General features: G+C 36.3%; 1 protein-coding gene across 26 annotated transcripts in view; it reads right to left on the bottom strand.

The window, feature by feature from the left end:
- The window catches only part of PPFIBP2 (PPFIA binding protein 2), a 94,768-nt gene that overhangs the window by 61,986 nt on the left and 7,687 nt on the right, over positions 1 to 25,095 (bottom strand). For 19 of the 26 annotated variants that reach the window (XM_040702064.2, XM_046942203.1, XM_046942197.1 and 16 more), the window contains exon 2: positions 11,725 to 11,822. In XM_040702064.2, coding sequence (XP_040557998.1) covers positions 11,725 to 11,788 — 64 coding nt within the window. In that variant the 5' untranslated portion in view covers positions 11,789 to 11,822. Of the gene's footprint in view, positions 1 to 11,724; positions 11,823 to 13,347; positions 13,585 to 14,062; positions 14,086 to 14,686; positions 14,846 to 23,509; positions 23,547 to 25,095 lie in introns of those variants that run through there. The other 7 variants (XM_040702062.2, XM_046942199.1, XM_040702083.2 and 4 more) reach the window with 4 other exon arrangements.

The raw sequence follows: 25,095 nt of genomic DNA, 5'->3' as shown, positions 1-25,095 counted from the left end.
AGAGAGGCTCAAGTCTTACTTTCCAAAAGAGATACAAGCTGAAATCAGAAATAATGCCAGCAAAAGCAGGGAAGTGCTTGTGCCTCAGTACTCAGCCCTGGTGAGGCTAAACCTTCAGTGCTGTGTTCAGTTTTAGGCTCCTCACTACAAGAAAGAATTTGAGGCCCTGGAGCATGTCCAGAGAAGGGCAACTAAGCTGTGAGGGGTCTGGAGCACAAGTGTTATGAGGAGCAGCTGAGGGAGCTGGAATTATTTAGTCTGGAGAAGAGGAGGCTCAGGGGAGACCTTATAGCTCTCTACAAGTACCTGAAAGGAGGCTGTGGTGAGGTGGGGTTCAGTCTCTTCCCCCATGTAACTAGTGATAGGACTAGAGGGCATGGCCTCAAGTTTTGCCAGTAGAGGTTCAGGTTGGATATCAAGAAACGTTTCTTCTCTGAAAGAGTCAGGTGCTGTAATGGGCTGCCCAGGGAGGTGGTTGAGTCACCATCCCTGGAGGTGTTCAAGAAACATTTAGATGTTGTACAGAGGGATGTGGTTTAGTGTGGAAATGGTGATGGTGGGTGGATGGTTGGACTGGATGATCTTGGCGGTCTTTTCCAAATCTGGCTCTGTCTTATTAATACACACTGAAGTTCTTTTTAGGAGCACAGCATCCTTTGCTATTGATATCACACTAGTTCCCTCACTTTCCTCATTTTTCAGTCATCTTGCTTAGCAAGTACTTTTCACAGTAGAAAAGCAGGCAGGATTCAAAATTATTTCATAATCAGCTTGGGTATCTATCCCATCAATGAGTTGTCAATTTAAAAAAGATACAGAATGAATAAAACAGTGGGAAAGAAGCCCAGAGATGTACAGCATTCTTACATAGTAATCTTTGCTATTTCTATGAATACTTTTTATATACAGAATAGAAAAAAAATATATACAGACATGGGAGAAACAAAAACCCCAAATCCAAACAAGTCACTCAATCACTCAAGTCACACAATCCACTCACAGCAAAAATCCAAACAAGTTATCAGGCCTGCAACCAATGATTCAGGTACATGCTTTCAGATCTGCAGCCAATGCTTCAAGATAAATACAGATTTAAAACAAATGTCCTGGGTTTAAATTGATTGTTAGCAGTTTAGACAGTTTACACAGGCAAATAATAAAGCCAAACTGTACAAACAGCTGTAACTTGCATGTAGGCAGTGCTGGTAACATCCTTCCTTACCACACTAAATACCTCACTGCTTATCATATCTTGCTTTCATTCTTTGATTACAACGGCGACATGACACATCATTACTATCACATCCACCTCCTACAAACAATAATTTAAAATTCTGTAGAAAAGTTGTGACAATTCAGTCCAGCATTTTAATTGTGAAAGCTTCCTATTTCACTGCTTAGAATCAAGTGAATCATAGGCCTGCTTCTCTTATTTGCTTTCCATAAAGTTTCATGTTAAATAGATTATACACGGTTCGAAAGAAGGACAAGAACACACCCTGAAAATTAGAATGAAAAGTGCGTAGGAATAAATACATCAAATTTGCATTAAAATCTTCACATCAGACTGCAGAATACAATAAACTTTAGCTCCAGACAATAAGAAACTGGATCTCCTTGCTGACTGAAACAAAACAAAAAAACATTAAAAAAAAAAAGGAGAAAAAAAAAAGAAATGCCCCAGTGCAAACAGATTTGCACATGTTACCAGTAAGCTCTACCCTTAACAGCAATTAGTATGTATCTGACTGCAGTATAGGCAGGGAAGCAGGGAAGAATGTGGTTCAACCACTAGAATTGTATTGATACTCAAGAAAAATGAGTGTAATTCTGAACTCTCAAAAGACAAAACAAAAACAAAGCAATAACCTCACTGTATGGTCTTAAGCAAGTTGGAGTCTTCCTATATCTCTTTTGTTTCCAAGGGCAAAAAGGACACAGGGGAATCTTTTGTCATTATATTTATATGAAACTCAACATGATGGTATTCTAAGGCATCACAATTAATCATGATAAATGTATACCTTAGAGGAGGGGAAAAAGTAAATCAGGAAAGAAAAAAAAAAGTAGTAGATGAAGACTCACTTTCACATACAGGCAGTGGATGAAGGAGGTTAAAGTTTGCTACTTTTTAGAAAGAATGAGAAAACTGTTAAAAAAACAACTTCAAGTTACACGTTTGGGTTACACATTGACCATGGAAGCACATTGTGTGTTCAGAGTTCCTTGCAGTTAGCTGAATAGCTTCAAAGAAAAGTCCCTTTTGGGCAAATACATAACCTATTCAGAAAACAACACTATTTGTAGCATGTAAAAATAAATAACTAAACAGTACTAATATAAGAATCAGAAAATCTTGCCAGTTTGAAAATCCACTCTCCTCAGCTTATATTATACATTCGTCTGTCATTCATTTTTTAATCACTTTTAGCAGTAAAAATTGTTTCTCATCTCTCACTTTTCCTTACCCCTTTACTTCTTCACCACTGCATTCATCAGTGTAATCTCAGTCTATTCTCCCTAAAACTGCCTGAAATATGGTAATATTAAGCTCAACCATTAGTGGTTTACAAAAATTTTTTTCCTGAAACTGATGAGCTTTTAGTCCAGAAAACCATTAAAGAATATATATATATATATATATATATATATATATATATATAAATTAAGTTTCCACAAAAAATCCAAACCAAACAAACTCACCTTCAACAATGGAAGGTTGTTGCAACTCTATTCCCAAAACAAAACCAACAGAACCCAAAAGCTAATTCTATGCTGGGGTACAGGTTGCTTCCTATAAAGCTGAAATACTCAAATAATTGAGTTTTGACATTTATTCTCATCACCTTTGGACCAAACTATAAACACATTTACTCTGGCTTTTCAGTCAATCATTGTTGCACTGCTACAGAACTTTTTTACCTGAGCTTCTACTCAGTGAGCGTATAGGCTGTCCAAGTTCTTCTCTCCTTCAACTCTGCAAAGTGTAATTCCCTTTTGAAGCACAAGTCTCTTTTTCTCATGAAGACAGCCCTGAAAACTTGAATTTATGTAAGCTAGCAGAAAAGTTTGGATGGGACACAATTCAGACTTCTCGTTCCTAAGTCTTCCCTCAAAGGAGTGAAGAAGTAACTCACACAATCCTTTAATACAGTAATGCAAAATACATCACAAATGGTGTGTTTTGAATCATACCTCACATTAGCTGATCCTCAAATGTCTGCTTTTAGATCTTTAACTACAGTGAACAGTAACAGTTAAACTGGATTAGCAGGAAGCCCTAGAAAAGTTTCCAAAGCTACAAGTGTTAAAGACCTCTTTCAGATGCAAGTTTCATGTAGCTTGGATTATTTTCAGCTGAGCTTTATTTACAACCACATGTGGAATACTTCAGACAATTTTTAAGAGCTGTCTATAATTTCCTATGTAAATCATCTACTCAACCCTTTTCCTTTTACATGTTTATAGATTTCAAGCAGTGATGCTCAGCACATTACGTATGGCAAACACAACTGCAACAAAAAGATCTCCCTTATCCGGAAACACAAACCAAGCAGCCTTACAGGTGGTGGAGAAAGGAGGATGGACTTTGCACCAACAGTGCAAATTTAGCAAAGGTAGGAAAACACAGATCTTAATGTTGTATTTGAGGTCAAGTATCAACAGAACAGGAAAAACACAATCAAGGAATTTCATTAAAACAAACAAAAGAACAACAAATATTTCCATCAATTTCTTCACTTCTCAAACATTTCTCCAAAGGCATTTCCAGAAAAAAAAAAAAAAAAAAAGAAAAGAAAAAAATAGAAAAAAGAAAGAAAGAGTATTTAGGGCCAATGAAACCATTAGCCAATTAAAAGTGTTACAAGTCAACAAGTACCTCTTTTTAGTATAAAAATTCTACAATGGTTGTAGCAAGCCAATGGTAATGTGAATAATGCTTAATGAAAAGATGCATCTCTGCAGTCAGAAGGAAAATAACTGCATCCAGTTTGTTAAAAAATAAAAGCATTGTTTCATAAAAATCATATTCTGATTTCCAAAAATTAATACGTTTTTGAATCAATTTCATCATCTAAAGTAGAAAATAGAACAGCTATGATTCTGAATTTAAAGAAATTCTGTGTTTGAATGAAGTTTTTCAATTTACCTCTTAGAAATCTGTCCAACAACCAAGTGACTCATGTACTGAAGAACTGATAATGCCCTATAAACCACAAAAGAACCTCTGTGTCTCAGATTTTCAATTATACAAGGCTATGAACGTCATGGTTTAGCTGCCTTTCTCTGTTACATACTGTATTGGCAGTTATTTACACTTCTCTCTCTTTTCCCCCCTTTGCTGCTATGCCAGTGGAATTTGACAACATCATACTCTGAAGCCAGCTTCAATCTTTTCTCTTCAAGCCAAACTTTCTGAAACTTTGCATAGCAAGCTGCAGAACATCTTATCTACCTGTTTGAATTCTAGCTACAAAGTGGTTTTAACATCAGAGACAAGTCATTAAATATTGGTAGGCAATTTCCTCCACTCCACAGTGGCATAACCATTCCATTAACCCTTCTAAAGAATTACTCTGGAAGAGCAGTACTTCCAAATCTATTCAGTAATAGAAATTTTAGTGCTTATGGACTGTCCTCGCATGAATTTCATCTCCATATTCCCAGGAATTGCTATATCTGCCTTGATACACCAAAACTTAATGCAAATACCTATGATGTATGGATTCTGTTTTGCATAAACACAATGCATTACTGCAGTTCGGGTATGTTATTGGTGTCCAGCTCATTGCTATGGTTTTCTTGTCTTATACTGACAGTCCTGTTTCTCTGTAGTCAGAGACAAAAAATATTTCTCTTACAAAGATTTCTACATTTTGAATTAAATCTTAACTCTTATTTTCAAGAAATCTTCTAATTCTGCTCTTTTGCTGAAAAGGCAGGACCACATGCAAGGGAAATCAAAGACCAACTTGATCACAAAGGATAGCTTTGTCTTTTACAAAAGCAGATGTTTAAAGTTTTAAGTTAATTGTTTATAGGAAAATTCTCAATGCTTGTTAGCTCCATCAAATTTTGTTGTATTCACCTGTTTACAGAGACATTCCATCAGCACAACAAACAGCATTTGGGAGGTCTTGGCCCTCTATCTTGTGCTCAGACTCCCACATCTGTGAGAAAAAATGCTTACAATAGCGAGAATATGGGAAGCATGTTTGGGATGGCAGCCCAAATAGCTGTAACGATCTCTTGCAAGGTTAAGCACTCAAAATTGAGGAAATTCCAAACTTCAAGTTGCTCTGGCAACCTTGAGTAAGGAATGAGTAGACAATGCCTCACAAGTGCAATGATCATTCAAGTTGCCATGATTTTCATATATTTTTAAATCACATTCCAAAACTGCATTTGAACAGCTACACAAGGTCATAGCTTAAAAACTACAGTGTATGTAAAAGCCTGACAAAATACAGTAGCAAATAAATGTAATGGTTATTCATGTGTACATATAATTTGTGTGTTCAAATCTTCAATAGTGGTTAACAAACACAAAAGAAAGACCAGAGAGTCGACGTGAAAAATTACAGATTGAATAAGTACATAAACTGTTATATTTTTGAAGGTTTAAAAGATTCAAAAATTGTTATAGATATGTTATTGCTTCCAGCTACTAAGACATTAACTAATTAGCTTTTCTAAGGTCAAGTATCTAAAGATAAACTCTAGCACCTAACAAGCTATAACAAATGCTACAAAATGAAAATAAACATTTAACTAGAAATTATGAGCACTAAGTACTTTTATTAACTTTATTATTATTAATTTCCTCTAATTTTTAGGATGATTGAAGGTTAGTTTTCTTTTTTTTTCCAATCTTCTCCAATCTTGATATGCATTTGTATGGAAAGTTAATGATAGGAAGCTATATATTCCTCTATCAAAGACCTGATTTCAAGTCATCTGCTATTTCGTTTCCTTTTTAATATCTCTATTGCTATACGATCTATAAGTATTTTCTAGCTAACAGATTCAAAATGTCACTATACTATAGTGATTACAGTAGAATTTCTGAAATGCTCACCTTAATTAATAGCTAGCAGTAACAAGACAAACAAGTACTGTAAATATAGCATCTCTTCTGCTCAGCCTAAAAGCCTAAATTATTGAACGTGAACAAGAAGTAAAAAGGGAAATACAGTAATCATAATTGAGGCATAGACTGTTAACACAATTACAATTTATTTAGAAAATACAAGAAAATCACTGCAGTTGTTGCTTCAATCTGTAGAGAAACAAGCTGCTCATTATTTCAATTATTCTGTTCCTGTCATCATTACTTCAACAATAGTTTGTGTCGATTTAGTATTGGAAGTGAAGTTCTACACAAATCCCTGTACTACAAGTTATAACTAAATTATACACTGTTACTATAGAAACTAAACTTTGAATGTGTGAACCTTAAATAGGACAGAAATTGTAAAAATAAAGAGCCATCTGGTAGTATATAAAACTGAAGAGAAAAAGGTAGGGACCATTCTCTATTCACTCTATGCAATCACAAGAGGCTCGCACTGCCTATCAACTGCATGTCACCCGACATGCATTTCAGATACAACAACCCTTCAGAACAGACCACAAAAAAATGGAATTAAGCGCTCCCTGTCTGGTATGGACAACTTCAAATCCTTATGAAGCAGAACAGAGAATTCTGTCTTCTTCACTTTAAGTGCTGCGAGCCTAGCACTTACATTCTGAATGAATCCTCTGCGTGAATATCTGTCTGATTGTTCATGGGTGAAGCATGAGGTCATTGCGAAGTCTTTCATTTTCTACTATTTATGTAGAAACTCAGTGAAAACCTGACTCTTCAAAACCTAAAATCCACTCAAAGGGGTTCAAATACACGTATTAGAAATTTTTGTCAATTTCTCCATTTACAATCCCATTTCTGATAACCTAAATAGAGCCCATTTGGTAATCCAACACACATTTAGTAACATCGCATGGCTCTGGAGCTTGAGCTCCTTCATTTTTGTATTCCGATTAAGATGGGTCAGAAGTTGTAGCACACAGCCAAGGTGATGGCTGAATGCGAGTGTACTGCTCTTGGAGAGAAGGGAATTTAAATACTAACAAACTTTTAAAATTACTTTGTTTCGTTAATCTTTCAGTACTAATACTGAAATATTAGTACACACCCATGTGATAATACATTTATACTTTTCATTATTTTTCATTAAGTAATAATTGCTGGAGCTTCCGTTAAAGATTATAATAATTACACTGATTAACCGGTGAATTTAAAGAGATTCTGGATCTACAGAGGACTATAACATTGTGACATTAATTTTTACTCTTTGAATTTATGACCACTGTTCACAAAAGGGAAAAAATGGATTTCCAAATTACTGACAGAAGTAGTTTGACATAAACTAAAAGTAAAATAAAAACTATTTTAATTCATTATGATTTATTGAAAAGAAAAGTTAAGCAATGTTTATAATCATGTGGAGAAACACATTTTAATGAATGGGGTACAAGCTGAAGAAATGAGAAAGTAATGATGTGGACAAGACACAGATAGAGACAATGTCATAAATGTGAACTGCAAGTAAAGAATATGTAGACAGATTTGACATATGAATGCTTTCTTTAAAAACTCCCTCTGTTTCAAGTGCAAGGCATTCTGGCTAATGGATAAGTCATGTTCATTGACAATCACATTAGTCCTTTTTGCTATTTTAGCCAAATAGGGGTAATCATTTAGCATGCCTAATTTATATAGCTAAGAGGGGGGGGGGTTATCAGTAAAGATGTACTGAAGCATTAAAGACTTGGGAACACTGACTTATCTGTCAAATTTGATCAAGACCAAAGAAATTTAATTTGTTAATCTTGTTTGACAATCCTACTCTCATGCACTCTAAACGCTAATATATTTTGTATCGCACTGAGATGCACAATCTACTTTAAGACTTTTTCTTTCCATTAACCAGAATCATACAGTAGGTATGTTAGCATCTGAAGTAAGGGATTTTATTTTCACAATTAAGAAGGCTAAAAGTAGGACTACAAATCTGTAAATATTTCCACTGCGTTTGCATGCACAGTTTTTTCCTCAAAATGTTAGAATAGGGCCTTGTGCTGTAATAATAACTTCAGCTATTATAAGAATTTATGGTTGTTCTCTTATTGAACAGAGGAAATTTTATTTGCATGTGTATACATATATATCTAAATATATATTTGTATACATGTATGTGTACACACCTACCCATACTACCTGACTTTTCAGTTCCCTGAAGCAATGATTAATGACCATTTTATGCCTGGAGCAAAGGTTTCTGAGGTCACGAGAAAAACATAGCTCTTCCTAGTACCCTTTCAGGCCTTATTCCAAGGGATACCTATTTTTCCAGCTACTTTTCTAATAGTCATGAAATTTAGCCTTAGTCTTTGAATCCAATGCTGCCTAGATTGTATCCAGATACTATTGATCTATGACCTGAAAAAACTCACAACAAATGATTTTTACAATCCCCAGTCTGATGAAATAGCTCAGAACAGCTGACTTCTGCTGTTTCTAGACTACCCTAAAAGCACCTACGTTCATGCAGATAATTTGCCCAATATTTGCATAATATAGTATTTATTTATCTGCAGATAGAAAACTTGTTTGTTTTGTGACAGTCCTCATTATGAAGGAGTTTTGTACATTTCTTCTCCCTCTACACAGAAAAGAATATTCCTGCTTCCCAAACCCTCCCCAGACTGCATACAGAAGCCTAGTGGATTGAATTAGAGAGAATCGAACTTGGATAGTAACCATGTTCCTCAATTTGAGGCAAATTGGGATAATCACCAGTATCCAAGTATAGGCTCCAGCAGACACATTCAGTCCCTCAATCATACCAGAATATGAAATAAGCAGTTCTGGAACACAAAGAACATTAGCTAGAAAAAAACAACCAGAAAAAAAGTTATCCCATCTTAAAATCACTTTTCTAGTTCTAGTAATGGAAAACAATAATTAACAAACAATTCTCCAAACTATTCGAGCTTTGTGTTACAATTAAAAATAAAGGAACAAAGTAATATTGTTTTGGTTGATATGGGTAGATGTTATTCAGAAATCACATGAGAATAATTCAGTTAACATTGATAAGACCTGAAAATGCATGCCTTCAAATTTTATTTTTTCACCATTATATACCTTAATATTAGCCTATGTTCCATATTACACTCAATATAACTGGAAATTAGAAAAAAAATTAAGTGATGTGAAGTCAAAGTCAACTCTCCTGAAGCTGCCAATTTACTCACAATACTGTGGAAACAAAGCGTACGTATAACTAGCACACCTAAGTCTTTTTGGTTTAGTCTGGGAATCAACACCACTTGGCTGAGGCAATCCCAGTTATGAGTACAGAATAGGAGGAGAACTCACTGAGAACAGCCCTGAGGTGAAGGACTTGGGGGTCTTTGTGGATGAAAAGGGGATTGGAACTGGACTGCCCTTAAGGTGCCTTCCAACTCAAGCCATTCTCTGATTCTAGAAAAACAGCTGTGAATGGGATGTGCAATGCACCAACTGAAACAGATTATTTCTTACAAACAAACTCTACATATGAAAAGCATGTATAAATATTTTGATGGGTAACAACACCACTACAAAACAGCTGTGAATAGGGTGTGCAACCCACTGATAAATGCAGATTATTTCTTACATCATGTGTTTTGCTTCCCTGTATCATTATCTCCATAATTGTGATAGCTTAGCAGAGGGTATAAAAGTAACACTGCTAGGCAGCCTGGAACTATTTAATTCTATTGCTTGTTTACCAGGATGAAACCCTAAAAAGTTAGGAGCATGAAAAAGGAATGGGGGAAAGAAAGTAGTGTTAAAAAAAAAAAAAAAATCAAGTCTAGCTCAATTATTTTTCTACCAAAGTAGTAGAAGTATGTGATTATTTATTCTAAGACAGTCATATATTGCCATACTGTCATATATTTAATGGATTATCTTCCAACATCATGGGGAAAAAACAAACAAACAAACAAACAAAAACCCCAAACCAACAATAACCAACTATTACATTACCCAGAACTAACCTTGTAACAACAGTTTTACAGAGCTGCTAGTCATGGAAATGCTATTGAGTAGCAATGTTATCTTCTCAGTGAAACAATTACATAGCCAGTATGTCCACTGAGCTTTTTGGAAGGGAAAATGTAATGGTATCTTCAGGCAAAACAAAAGTTTTCTAAACAAAATATATTCAAGGAAGTAGATCTCTTTGTAGATTACAGGTGATGATCTTATCGATCATATGAGGACATACTGAACAATCTGAAATATGTTTGAAGAGTGTACTTCCAACACAGAAGACTGAAATTGATGAATATCTATGGACAAAGTCTGAAAATCATCAAAATCATGATAACATTTCCAACACCTTCCATCATAAGAAAACATACCACAACTCCTAGGAGAAAAATCAGTATCTAATCTTAGAAAGTTAGAAATCTTCCATTTAAACTTATTTTTTCTCTTGGAAGACATAAATTTTCTAAAGAAAATCTATCCTAAGAAAAGAGAAAATTTTCAGAAAAATCGAAGATACATGCATCAATGTTATCACCAATGTGTGCCGGGCAATGAATCAATTGTCTCAGAGGAAAGAAAAGAGAAATTAAAAATATCCAGATGTATGCAGATAATTTAGGAGCACACAGGCCTCTACATTGCTTTGGCTCTTTTAAAGCATTAGCTTTAAAAAAGGCACAGCATGGGCGTCATTATTTCAATTTAAAAACATTTAGTAAAAGATTTTCCATTCTGCAAAAGTGAGATCATGGCCCTACCCAGATGCCTCTTTCAGGAGCTCATGCTGAACACTGTGCGAGCACAAACCCCAAGGCTACTGAGCCCTAACCATAGAATTACCTTCTCTTTTTGGATGTGGCAATGTTGAGACAAGAAGTTTTAATTGTGTTACCATAAGAGAATCAAAAGACAGCAAATTCTGTCTTTCATCATACCCCTTTCTGGCAGAAAGCTGTGTAAAAATAAAGTTCTAATTTCACTCCAGGATACGAATGCTAACAAAAAGAGCTATACATTCTAAATTATTAGGCCATAAACATCATGAATACATTATTTTGTATATACACACACACACACACACAGAAAACTACATGGTTTATAAGTACACACCAATGTACTTGTGTGTAAGATACAGATATACGCTATACAGATAACTGAATACCTTGGTGAAAACATCACATTTTTCAGCAAACACACAGGAATACAAAACCAAAAAAACAAACAAACAAAAATCTAGCATATACTATTTTACAGTGAACTCAATCACCAAGCACACTATAAAAGTAAATTTTCAAATCAGTCAGTGCAATTATTTTCTATGAAATTTCAACAGAATTTACAGTTACCACATGAAATAGTATTTCTTTACCATATAACACTAGAACAAATTAAATCTCTTATTTCCATAGTTATATGTCTGAGATAGAATTATACATTTTCTTCCATTATGTTACGTAAAATTTTCTTCACATAACTACTGAGCCATAAAAACTTGTGTGTCACAGGGAACTTGGCAAACTGAGACAAATAATTCAAAACAGGAAAATCATAGAAGGCAAAAAAAAATTAACAAGGTTAAATATCAAAATAATCTGATGTAAGTAATGCTTTATTTATACCTGCAATTATGTCATCCATCTGCTCCAAAGCTGCTTCAAGCATATGACTAGCATCAGAAGCCATGGTCTGCAATTTGTTGAGACTTTTACTCTTCCAACTGAAAGACAGATAAAATCACATGCATTATACCACACCCAACCAGACAGAAAATATGTAATAAAACAGTGAAATACATTAAGCCATGCAAACAAAACTCCACACTATCAAAAATTCAGCTTTGTAATACAAAAACTATCAAATTGCTCCTATTCCTGATAGGAGACATGAATTGCTGAGGTTCTCATTCATCACTGATTCAATTTTTTCATAAGGTTCTTTACTAAAACAAGGAAATACAGATGGGAATAAAACCAAACAAATCTCAGACACTGGAAATCTGAGATTTGCCTGCTCCTCACTCTTAAAAACAATTTTCTAGATTCAAAGCTCTGTGTATTTTCAATCTTCAACACCACAAGAAGAGGGTTTCAATAAATGAGCAAATGTATGTGGCTTTTACTGTTCCTGAAAAAAATTATAATTCAAGCCAAATTCTGTTTGAGCTGTGATTTGACTGCTCCTACAGGAGTAAAGAGTGAATGCATACAAACCTGTTGCTGGCTCAACTCCAAGAGTAATTATATCTAACATTTTTCACTTCTGACCCTTACATTATAGCACCCCAACATCAGCAATTCTGAAATATGTATTTATCATACTATTACTTATGCTAAGAATTAGAGCATCAGCTGTCTTCTAAATGTACACAACAGCAATCTCTGGTGTTTATTCAGTGACAATTTTTGGCACTGGCCACCATGACCAATGACATGACTGGTAGCTAAACTACCTACATTTACTCTCAGTTAAATATTTCCTAAATACTTGAATCAGAAGCCAGAGGATAAAGCCAGATTTAAAATAAAAATGTAATCATTTTATTGTCATTTCTGATGGACCATCAGAAAAGAAAACCCCTAGAAGTACACTTCAGGGTGACTCCATATTACTGCATCATAAGAAACAATGAAAATCGGTACTAAGACCAATGTAATGGAAAAATAATTAGTAGCAAGTAAAACTGTTTGTAATTTATAAACAAAGAAAACCCTGAGACAAAGTACTGGTGAAAAAAACACACAAAGATACAAAGAAAACTAATTTATTAGTAACTTCTATGTTATCAGTGAGCTGTGTGTGTTACATCCACTCTGGTCAACACATACAGCCATTATCTAAAGGGACAACTGCAGGAATTAATGTCTGAAATGACTAGGTTCTAATTTGAGCTCTGCCATTTAGCTTGTCATAATGGTTAAGCTGTTATCTAATTTCAGATCAAATAGATTCAAAGAGCAGCATGAGAATGCCATATTTAAAGAAAAAGAAAAAAAAAAACAGTCTTTAGTTTCACCCAAGGCAAACATCTATGAGAATAAACGTTGGTTTTGTCTTTCCATTTTTGTCAGCATAATAATTCAAGTATGAACAATGCTAAACGTAATTGAATTTCATCTAATCTTTATAGCAACTGACCCAAATGCTTCATTTAGTAATATTGAAAATAATGCAAATTATCCTCAGAGTAATCCTGAAAGTCACTATGTCAGCTGATATAAAGTGAAAACCACTGGAACGCTTACATGTGAATATTTCAGACACTTCCTTGTATCCCCTTCCATCAATTCCTTGATTTTGGTAGATTTCCACCTTCTGTTATCATTTTTATCTGCCAGTAGCTTAGCAGATTCATTAAAAAATGTTAGAGATACCCAGTTCTTCAGTGCAGCGTGTCACCTTCCTTGCAATTTTTCCTCCTACTTCAAAGCCACAGTAACACGGGTCACAATCACCTCAGTGAGAAGAAATCCACCTATGGTAAGCAGCTGCCAAAGAGGTGCCTAGGCTATCTTGCTGCTTGGGTGGATGCAGAAGAGAAGAGCCACTCCCCCAGAGATCTGTGGCCACCAGCTGTGTTGGTAAATCAGGACAGCTGACTGGCTCAAATATGAAGGAAGAAAAAAGTGAAAAATACTAAAGGCAGTAAAGAGTTTCTATCACTACGATATGCTGCATGCTCTTCTGCGTTCTCTAGGTTAAGCTGCGTGCTTTGAAGTAGATAGAGAACTGCAAGTTTAATATCAACAAACTACTATTTCTTAAAAACATCAAATACTGTTTTCAACCATCTAGAGTGAGAAACCTACTGAAAACACTGAAATATTACAAACTTGACTTTTTACCTATAGAAAAGCTTTCAGTTAAGATCTTGAGGTAAACCAGAAAGTTTTGTTGAAAAATACCACAAAAACTTTCTCCTATCTCCTCCCAGCCTCCACACCCCTCCTGTTTTCTCACCTGTATCTGCAGTGTATTTGCTGCTTAAGTGCATCAAGCTAGAGTAAAATCTGCTGATCAAACAACCCTTCATTAAGTAAAGTAACGCGCCTTGCTCCAGAGTGATAATGTAATATTACTTGCTTGACATCTTTTTCTAGACAGACCTGTTGCTTGTGCTTCAGGCAAGTCTTATTTTCCCAGACACTCCCTCCTTCAGTTTGACTGTTCTGAGCGTTATTACGAAACTGCTTATTAAATCTCATACATCTTCAGTTACAATTTCTGATCTAGTTCTATAGAAGTCCCTGAAACTGGGGATTCTCTTTTTCTTTGTTATTGCTAAATAGTGTTAAATAAGACGGCTGCATCAATCTTAAAGCATGCTGAGAGCCTAAATGGGATCTATTTGCTGGTATTTTAACTGCAATTCTTTTTACAGCTTTCATTCCTGAATGACATCAACACATGCAAAGCACCACGACTTATCTACATATATAAATATATATTTTTTGAAAAATAGCTTTTGCTCAGTTCAGCAAAGCTGAAAAAACTTCTACAACACCACAATAAAAGCTTTAACACTAGCAAAACTTTATAACATTAACTTACATAGCAGTAAAATACAAGAACCAATCTACTCACCCTTTCACGTCCCTAAGAAGAATTAACTTTCTCCTCTGATGACTGAAAACTGCTAGCTATTAATAGCCAAAGTTTTACTGTTAAGCAGATGTAAGTCTAAATTATTATCAACTCTTCTAAGCCACACGCTTACAATATTTTAGAGCTCAGCCCACAGATAAAGAAACTGCAGCCCTGTTTGTCATAATTACCCAAGTAATAAGATCTTCCAGGAAGTGCAGAGCAAACTGGTCTGCATGCCCTCAACTCATTTTGCTCAGCTAGCTTTACCCTGCAAATCCCAATGTGAGATTTGCATTTCAAATAAAGATTTCTCATAAAACTAGCTTGCTCAGAGCCTGTACACTTGGCAAATTTCTGAACCTAGCTCCTGTACGTAAACCTGTAGTTCACTGTGTCCAAAAAGAACATAATACTTAACAGAGGCATTGGCAACTATGAAAAGTCTTCATTAAAATTAAGTCTTTCATGACTATTCAGAGATTAGAGTGAGGATTTAGGCAACTCTTATTTACAATCCTTTTCAATCTTTGACTCCAAATAACAAGACTACTAATGTTATCAGTTGTGGAGCTTTCGACAAGAGCTCCAGATCTTCTTAGTATAACTTAATATCAGTGCTCTGGGCAGCCTTCAAATTCCTCTTGCATATAGAAAACACAGCTAATAATTAAATACTGCCACTTTTTTTCCCTTCTCTTTTATTTTCCCCTGGGATAAATAAATACATGTTTGCAAACTATGTCAAAGATTCACAATGAAATATCACTTTGCTTTGTACATGATGATATAGTGAAAGATAAGTGTCTTGGCTAGGGCTCAGAAGTCCTCCACACATTCTTCAGCCGCAAGACAACTCCTGGGCTGGAATGAGCATATGTGCACAATTTCCATCCCCACCATTTCCCACCTTGCTTCTCCCCCAGCCACACACAGTACTGTACACGGTCACCCCACAGACCTACAATTGCTGATTCATCTCTCCAGTTTGGCTCAGAAGTTATCATGAAGCCATCAAATACCCAAGTCATAAATACATATTTGGGTGCTGGCCTTTTAAAACCTAGCATACCTCTCTAATTAAGTTAATCCTTACTTCTAAATAACTATCCACAGCTGCTGGGAATAGAGTTTCTGACAGTCCCTAGAATGGCAACCTAGTGAAACACTACTTACACAGCATCCTCTGAGACTATACACCCCAAATCATATTCATGTGATAAGTTAAAATTAAATTGAATTTGTTAATATAAACACTACCTGCTCTATTTCCTCTTCATGTGCTTATTAGAAAAGACAGAAGGGTAAGCAGAACTCTTCCTTCATTCTTTACTTTGTAGGTAATAAGTAAAAACAAGACTAAAGCTTTTTGTTTTTAATAGAACAACTGTAACGGAAATAAAGATCTTTTTCAGCTAGGAAGTGTAAAGGATCCACCAAGGGAGGGGGGGCAGAGGGGAAGCTCTAGGCAAGTGTAGATTTGCCCAAGTCGCACAGAGACTTGAAAAAGAATCATTTCAGGACTGTGGAAGAAGAAAAGCACTGGGAAAGTCAACACACTGCTGAGACTCCCCCCCTGAAAGGGTATCCTTAGGTTGAGCACTGTGCTAGTACAATACCTCCATGAGGGAAATGAGCTATGTTCGTTAGACCTAAGTAAATGAGTTAAACTAACTTAAATAGCTAGGCACTATAAAACCACCATACTGTATACTGCTGAGGGAAGTCAGGGAATAAGAACTACACCACTTCTAAATGTATTGTGCAAAATACTTTTAAATTAGAAGAGAACTGAGATAGTTAAATTTACTGCATTACAATGTAGCCAAGTCAAAAAAGCAAAGGTCTGCTTTCAAAAATAAACCCATTAAAAGTTAGCTAAGCAGAGTCTGAATTTAAACACTGTAGGTAGTGAAAAGAAAAAAAAAGGTAACAAAATAAAATAAAAGCACCCTTCAATGTCTTGTAAATGTTTTTGCTGATTCTTTATGATACTTAAAGAACACAGATCAGCTCACCGTACCTCCTCCACAAGACATGGTGTTATGTTACAGCTGGTACTGGACCTGCATTTCCTAACTCATGTTTGTGCAAGGTCTCATCCTTATGTATAAAAGCTGACACTGACAGAATGGCATGAGAAAAGTGGAGTTTCTTCAGTGCCTCCCTGCAGTTTTATCGACTGCAGAAAGCTCTGTCAGCTTAACTTTTAAAAAAATCTCCCTTAAATCTTAAAAACCACTTCATAATTTCATTCTAAATTGTTATCAGACACTTTAAGCTTTATCTCTTTTACACACAGTATCAAGGGAAATTCTGTAGCTTCTGACTTCGCAAATCTTAAAATAAAAGTTGCATTCAATGTTAATTATTGTTTTAAATGAAAATAAAACCCTATTTTTATTCAGCTATCATCTAGCTAATTCAAATTTCTAGCTTGGAAAAATAAAAAACTAAGAACACCACCACATATTCCACTTTCCTTTTATGAAGGTGAATATTTCAGTCAAGCCTTGTGCGAGCTACTGAACTCCAAACCCCATGCCTGCAAAAGTCCTTTCTACTACTCCTCTAAAAAGAAAAATAAAGCCAAAATTTATGCAAGATTTGGAAACCTTAAGCTGAGAAATGAAATAGCGAATGATACTGTGAAAGGTAATCCATGCTGCAGTATACTGAAAGATGATAAACTGCAATAAAACACAGAATTAAGTCTTTTCCTAGAGTAAAACGATGAGATTTTGACAAAAATCAGCTCGGAAGTCCAACTGTGTTCTGGGCTGCATTAAAAGGGGAGTGGCCAGCAGGGAGAGGGAGGTGACTGTCCCCCTCAGCTCTTGTGAGGCCCCATCTGGAGTACTGCTGGAGCCCCCAGCATGGGAAAGATGTGGAACTCTTGGAATGAGTCCAGAGGAGGGCCACTAAGATGATCAGAGGGCTGGAGCACCTCTCCTATGAAGAAAGGATTGTTTCCTATGAAACAGTCCAACACAGATGCAACACAACTACTTCTGAATATTTCTCATTATCGAGTGATCTACTTCTGGGTTACCTGGGTTATAAAGCTCCGTTCTGAATTTCCCTCAACTTTATCTGTGATAACTAAAACTTTTGTGAAGTCTGAACTCAGTTTTAGACATAAGGTTTAAAAAGAGATAGCTTTTTTTTTTTATTATTTTATTTTGTGAAATTAAAGGCTTCCCCTCACTGAAACAATTTCTGCAGTACTTCAGGTGGTTTAACATGGCCCACCCTGCATCTGTGAGAACAGACGTGCTGAGTTCACGCAGGCAGGAGCTGACCAGTATCAAGTACTTCCAGTATCAAGTACATTTCAGGTTCAGTAGTTATTTTAGGGAAAGTGACTGTGGGAAACAAAGGAGAAAAAAATCCTACTCCTACTAGAAACAGCAAACAATTCAAGTGATTCTGCTTGGATTGAAAACATTTGAACTAAGAATAACAAATGGGTCAGGATGAAAAGGACCACATGCCAACATTACTCATCACACCACTGAAAATATATATAAATTTTACAGCTGTGTCAGTTTCATGCCTATGAACATTTTAATATTGATTATTTCCTGGAGATTAAGGAAAATAAAAGTTGTCTTCATGTGTTTCTACCTCTGACTAAAGAAAATGTATAACCAAGAAGCAAAATTTATCCATGGTGCGTTAAAATCCTGATCTTTCTATTTATTTTACTCTTTTCTATTCAGAATGTCCTTGCAGAAGTGGCCAATGAGCAAGGAAGTAATGGGATCAGGTATCATGCCACAGCTGATTTCTAAATTAGAGAATGGTATATTCTGTCACACTGACTTTTCGTACTTCATGGATTAACATAATTTTCTAATTATGATTGAAATAATTATTTAGGGAAGCAACGTTGCAAATCAATAACTTGACATCCAAAAGCAACATTCAGTATTTTTAAAATCCACATAGTCCAGAGAAACTTGTAACATCTCCCAGTTGAAGAAACATTATTACAGGTGGCGAGGAAAACATGTTATCCTTTATTCCTGTTTACTCAGCAGACCCTAAAAGGAACACGAATACCAAGATTACTGGAGACAGATTAAGCAACCCCTGAAAATAGAAACTGACCTGAGAGGGAACAAGCAGCAGCCCATAACAAACATGTGACTGGATATATAGGTCTCCTCAATGAGCTGTTCTATGGAAAAGCTGTATTATCTCCCTCAGAAATATATTTAGCTAGGAAAGGATCTTAACAGCGTCCTAACACTGAAAACATACTCAAGTGCTCAGCTTTTCTATTTCACTTTCATCTGTGCAAGTCGTTACTGTTTCCACTCTATTGCTATAGCTGGAACAAGCATGCTTCATGTAACCAAATACCCAGTTTTGACTATTCGGTGTGATCTTTTTATAGCTTACAAATGAGTTCTGAAGTGACAAGCACTCCGCTTCCGTAAAGTAGATACATCCGATAGAACATGAAACAAAAGAGAACCTGGAAATCTGCTGTTATATATAGCACCTCCTATCATCAGTCATGCCAGGCATTTTTAAGTTCCTACCAATGGCACAGTACATCACACTGCACCTGTGGAGTGTTTCAAGGAATTCAACCAGATTCATCTTCAAATAAATTCCTTAATTACTTACATGTGAATAGTGATCTAAAAGTATTCGCCAAAGTAAAAACTGTAGCCTAAAAATTGTTTTAGTATGTGTTACTTCCAGCCTAACCTAAAATTCTTTCATGGTAAAATAAATAGAAGAACTGCAGCTAAGGTGAATGCTGGAGTACAACAGCAATTGAAGCAGTAAGTTGTTAGAAAGTTACTGTCTCTGAAATAAAAAACATAGAATCGCTCAGGTTGGAAAAGACCTTAAAGATCATCAAGTCCAACCACAACCTAACCATACTGCCCTAACTCTAACAACCCTCTGTTAAATCACGTCCCTGAGCATCACATCCAGTCAGCTTTTAAACACATCCAGGGATGGTGACTCAACCACCTCCCTGGGGAGCCTATTCCAGTGCTTAACCACCCTTTCTGTAAAGAAGTGTTTCCTGATATCCAACCTAAACCTCCCCTGGCGCAACTTGAGGCCATTTCCTCTCGTTCTGTCACCTGTCACCAGTGAGAAGAGACCAACCCCACTCTTGCTGTGGGACCTTTCAGGTATTGGAAGACAGCAATAAGGTCTCCCCTCAGCCTCCTCTTCCCTAGACTAAACAGCCCCAGTTTCTTCAGTCACTGAATAAAAAAATATTTGAACTGACATAGAAGACAAATGAAACAGAACTATTTACTTACTTCACACGGCCTGAATGATACTGTAGCAGGGCCAGGAATATCCTAAACAGCAATGACACATGAATAGGTACTTAGTATCAGGATTTTACATATCCTATCTCACTTTGGAGTGTTTCATGTTTCGCGTTTGGTCCAATTCTGAAAAAAAACTATTTTTTTTTTTTTCTTGAGGTAATGACTGAATTGTGTATTTAACTGTTTGATAATGCCTTTATAGAGACCTGTTCACTACAATAACCAGTGTTAAAAGACTTCAGGTAGGAGCTTGCACAGCCCTCCAATCCCGACCAGCTACCAGCTGATCTGTCTTCATGACAAATTCCTCAGAAGTTCCTTGCACCTGTGGCCAAGTGACAGCGCATAAATATCAACATAATAATGATAATTAAAAAAAATTATTCAAAGCATCCATTCATTGAGTGAAATGTATTTATTTTTCTCTTCTTAAGTAGAAGGACCACAAATAGAGTACAGTGTCTTTTTTCAGACTCATCCCATTGTTCAGCAACTGGATAGAAGCCTGCTATCATATTGGTATTGGTGACAACTTCATACTAACTTTCTAAGTAAAATTTGATTTACCATTATATGATATAGCCCGCTGAGTTTCAGTGATCTTTACAAACTCCCAGTGGAAATATAAAAGGCAGTTCTACTCTCGGGGAAAAATAAAAAAAGAAGAACCCATGTGCTCATGTCAAAAAGCACTGAAATACTGACCTGCCACGAGGAAGTTGTTTATTTTGCACTGTTATTGATAAGGTACAGTTTTGGTCCATGACAGGAACAGTTCTTTTTAGTTGATTATTTAAGAAAAGCAAATCAAAGGCACTTGCTACAAAATGAAATTTACCAGCAGCCCACCTAGCACATCAGTTTTATCAGTCTCTACTAATTTGGAAGCTCTGTTTCTGAGTATCCTAATCTGGATTTCAAAGGACATGAGCAGCCACTAGCTCATTTAGCAAAAAAAATGACTGGTGAATCCAAACCAAATTTGTTCCGGTTGTATGGGAACTGTTGAGTCACAGCCTGAACCACTGATTGAACACCTGGGGAAAGGACCTGGTCAGCCCTGGGAGCACAGGTGGAGACAATTCAGCTGTGTGACTGGAAGGGGTGGAGCATGGCTGCACCTTTCTTAGACCCCATTTAAGGGCTGATTGCCACAGGGGAAGGATCTCTTTCTGGAGTTTCCTCCCTTGTGAAGCTTTCTCCTGCAAACCTAGAATCTTCTGATAAGGGTAAGCAATCTTCTTCCCTTTCCTTACAGCACCTTTTTATTGTGCTGATCCTTCTGTCATTACGCCTCTGGTGAAGCACCTTTTCCCATCATATTGATCTGTTCAATTGCTATACGAGTGCATGAATTTCCCTCCTTTACAAAACCTCTTGTTCTGAACACACACGCCTCTCCCCACAGCCTAAGCAGTTAGTGAAGTGAGAACCAGCGAAGGCATAACTCGCAGTCTACAAACCAAACAAGTTAATAAGTTTCCTAACTAGATTGAGAATGCAGTCAAAGCAAAACAGATTCAGACCACAATTCTTGCAACGGTTTTCTAGTTGTTAGCCTCATCTACAGCTCTTATGAAATGCAGCATGCACTGGACAGAGTACTGGTGAGTAACTGTAGTGGAGTATATTAAAAATTCTTTCACAACATACTACATGATTTTCTGTAAAGCAGGCCAGAACAGATCTTTTTCTTGCAAAACTGCTATATAACACCACTCATTTCTTCCAGTAAGGAAAAAGTTCTACACAGTGAGATTTTCCTTTTGTATACCTGAGATTTGCCAGATCAGACCTTAAACTGTTGTTTCCACCTTTGGGTAAAATTACTACTTCAGATACATGTTTATGTGTGTAGTAAGAGCATTTAATGCAGAGTTAACAAGGATAACACGAGCCCATGTCTGAGAGTCTGGGCTGAAGCTCCTCCCACATTTCCTTTGATCTTGCTGTTTCTAAAGTTGTTAATACATGCCCTGAACACATCCCAGGACCCAATGACTTGTTCTGCCATTATTTTTCTTCTGAGGTACTACATGACCACAAATCTTCCAGTGAAACTGTTTAGGGAGTGATGGTATGAACACTGGAAGATGACTCATGCTTGTATGACTTTTCACTTGCACCCTCACTGCAAAGCATATAAAGCAGCTACAATCAGAAATAAGCCAAAGAACAATTTTGCACCTTATGTCGGACATAAGATCTTGAAAAAAAGAAGAGGTTTAGTGCAGGAAGAAAAGGAATAGAATTAATACAAGAGCTCATGTTAATTTGTACCTCATAAGAAGAGTCCTATGATGCATATGGGAGTGTCATCCCAGAATGATTGAATTATAGAGTAATTGAGGTTGGAAGGAACCTCTGAGAACCACCTACTTCAACTCCCAAGGCCTTGTTTGTAATAGAGTAAGTGTTAACACTGGCTGTAATGTCACTAAGGTGCTGCAAGTAGAGTACACAGGTAACTCAACAGAAATTCAGCTTTGAACTACAGAGGAATAGTACATTTTAATTAAAAGATTAAAAGTCAATAAAAGTCTCATGCAATAACGCTTTAATACATCCTCTGTTTAATATTAAGCACAGTGAACACCATCCCTGTGAAATGCAGAAACTCTGTTCCCCAGGATGGTTTATTCTGTTTAGTGTTGTTGTTTTTAATAAGCTACTTAGGAATAGGGTTTACCTATCCACTGTCTTTAATAGAGATTTTTTTTTTTCCTTCTGTGTAGTGAAACATCAGAGTATTTCAGTTTGGAAGCTGAATGCATTACATACCTTAATTTATCATCACAGAAATACATTAATGCAATGTCATTAGATTAAGATGTTCTGATTATGCGTTATAAAGCAGATGCTACTAACTGCATGGCATTCAGTGGAATAAAAACACCACTGACTATATTAAAGGGACAGACTGGCAAATATTTTCCCTTGTTAAACTATGACTTCTGAAAACATCCCATCAGTAGTAAATAGTACAGATAGGAAATTCATATATATATATATTTTAATATAAACAACAGAGACAGAAACAAGAAGGCATCCCCAGGTCAATCATCTCTGAATTTGGAGAACAACCAGATTTGTTTTCAGAAGCAGATAAAGTAAAACATCAGTTGCCATTCCATCAGTGCTTGAAATCCAGACTAGAATTAAGCAGCTTAGATTTATCTCTTGTCAGTTGATTTTAGAGCATGGAGACAGAGCCAGTAAGTGAATCATTCACTGAATATTCATACAGTGTGCATCATTGCTCTGAAGAAGACAAGACTCACATTCAGCATTTGATAAGCAACTGCATGATTTTTTTTTTTTTTTTTTTGCCATACAGCGTATCTTAACATTGATTCCCTTAAATACATTTCACTTCTCAAGCTGTAATGCTATAATAGGATGGAAAGTATTGTGATAATAACAGGATGGCAAAGTCTTTGGCTACAGCAAACCAGAATGAGCCCAAACGCAGCAGCCACAGACACAGAAATAAAGGAAAAGAGCCGCTTACCACCGGAAGACCTCAGGTAGGCAGGGATCTTCAGCAACAGATACCTTCGCCTCCACTGCCAACCCTTAAATGAGGTCTGGGAAAGGTTGGATCCTGGTTCCAGCCCTTCCAGTCACTCAGGAGCATTGCTTGCACCTGAGCTCCCCTGGGTTAGCCCTGCCTTCCCATCAGGTACTCGATCAGTGCTTCAGGACAATGACTTAGCATTTGTGCTACACAAGCCTAGTTCTAGACTTCGCTGAAGGAAACCCAGGCCTGCTGATCTGTTCTCTCCAAATTCACATCTGCTTCACTTCAACTTAGCACTGCATCTTTTGGCGATACGTAAAGATTTCTCTTACAATTAACAGTTCACACTTCTGTCATTTTACATTTCCAACAGTCACATGCGTTATTTACCAGTCCAGGCATGACATCCACCACATACTATCTTGTCACCAATCAGTTTCATCTTATTTCTTCTCTCTAAGCTAGGAAGCGCTGCATTTTCAGCAGTATTCAGCCCTCAACTTTGATCCTCACTTACTTCAGATTTCAGCTGGATAATTCAGTTAAACAGAGGAGAATACATTTCATATGGATATAATACAAAATAAGAATATATTTTATACACGAATGGCTCCCCATTATCTTGTTGATCATTCAGCAGCAAATCAGATTTTTACTGCCCACTTTAGTGGTCTGGGCAAAACACAAGACTAATTTTGAAGAGCATCTTCATGAGCTCTTATATACTTTGAGACATAAGTATAGGAAGCTTTAAGAAAATATTCATTTGTCCACTGAGTATCTGTGCACTTTCCAGTTCTCTGTATAGCAGTATGTTACTGCTCCTGTACAGAATGTACTCTGCTTTACTGGCAGAAGGAGAGAAGAAAGCAAACAAACCCTTAAGAAACAAATAAAGAAAGAAAACAAAACACAAGAAAGAAACATTTAGAGTGTCAGAATAATTTTAAATATAATCAGTTACTACTTGGAACTTTTGACAGTGACTCCTATAAATTGAAGATCTTCCCTGATGAGTTCCATGCAGAATATGTTACAACTATGAAGGCAGCAAACTAGTCTCAGTTCAGTACATATAAGGAACTATTTAGTAAATAAACTGCCTCACAGTTTCAGCAAGAAAGCTAACTTCACAGTGGGAGCGAACTGAGGGCTTATAAATTAATTTTTTGTCAAATATAAGAATAATATTCTTTTTGTCTCCTTGCAAGAGCATGCTGAAGGGTGCATTCTAGAGAGATCATATTAATGGGGGTTTTACATGTATATACATATGTATATTCAGGAAGCTGAGTAGGAAAACTGCATGTTAGGGCTGTCTTCTGTACATGAAGATACCTATGGGAGCATTTTTGTTCTTTACTCAGTATGAAAACACACAGCTCTTTCTCCTCAGCATCTTTGGGTCACAGGTCTTCCAGAAATACTAGTAAGCTACACAATATCCATAACAATCTTGCTTTACAGGTGATCAAAGTGAATGTTAAAATCCAGGTTGTTGTTGTTGCAGTCCTTTAAACCACTACACTGTAACTTGGCAGACACACAGTATAAACAAAATCCACAAATTGAACTAT

This window comes from Gallus gallus, chromosome 5 (assembly GCF_016699485.2).
Source record: "Gallus gallus isolate bGalGal1 chromosome 5, bGalGal1.mat.broiler.GRCg7b, whole genome shotgun sequence".
In the NCBI taxonomy this organism is placed as follows: domain Eukaryota; kingdom Metazoa; phylum Chordata; class Aves; order Galliformes; family Phasianidae; genus Gallus; species Gallus gallus.
The sequence above is the reverse complement of the archived record's forward strand: the minus strand, read 5'-3'. Positions and strand labels throughout refer to the sequence as shown.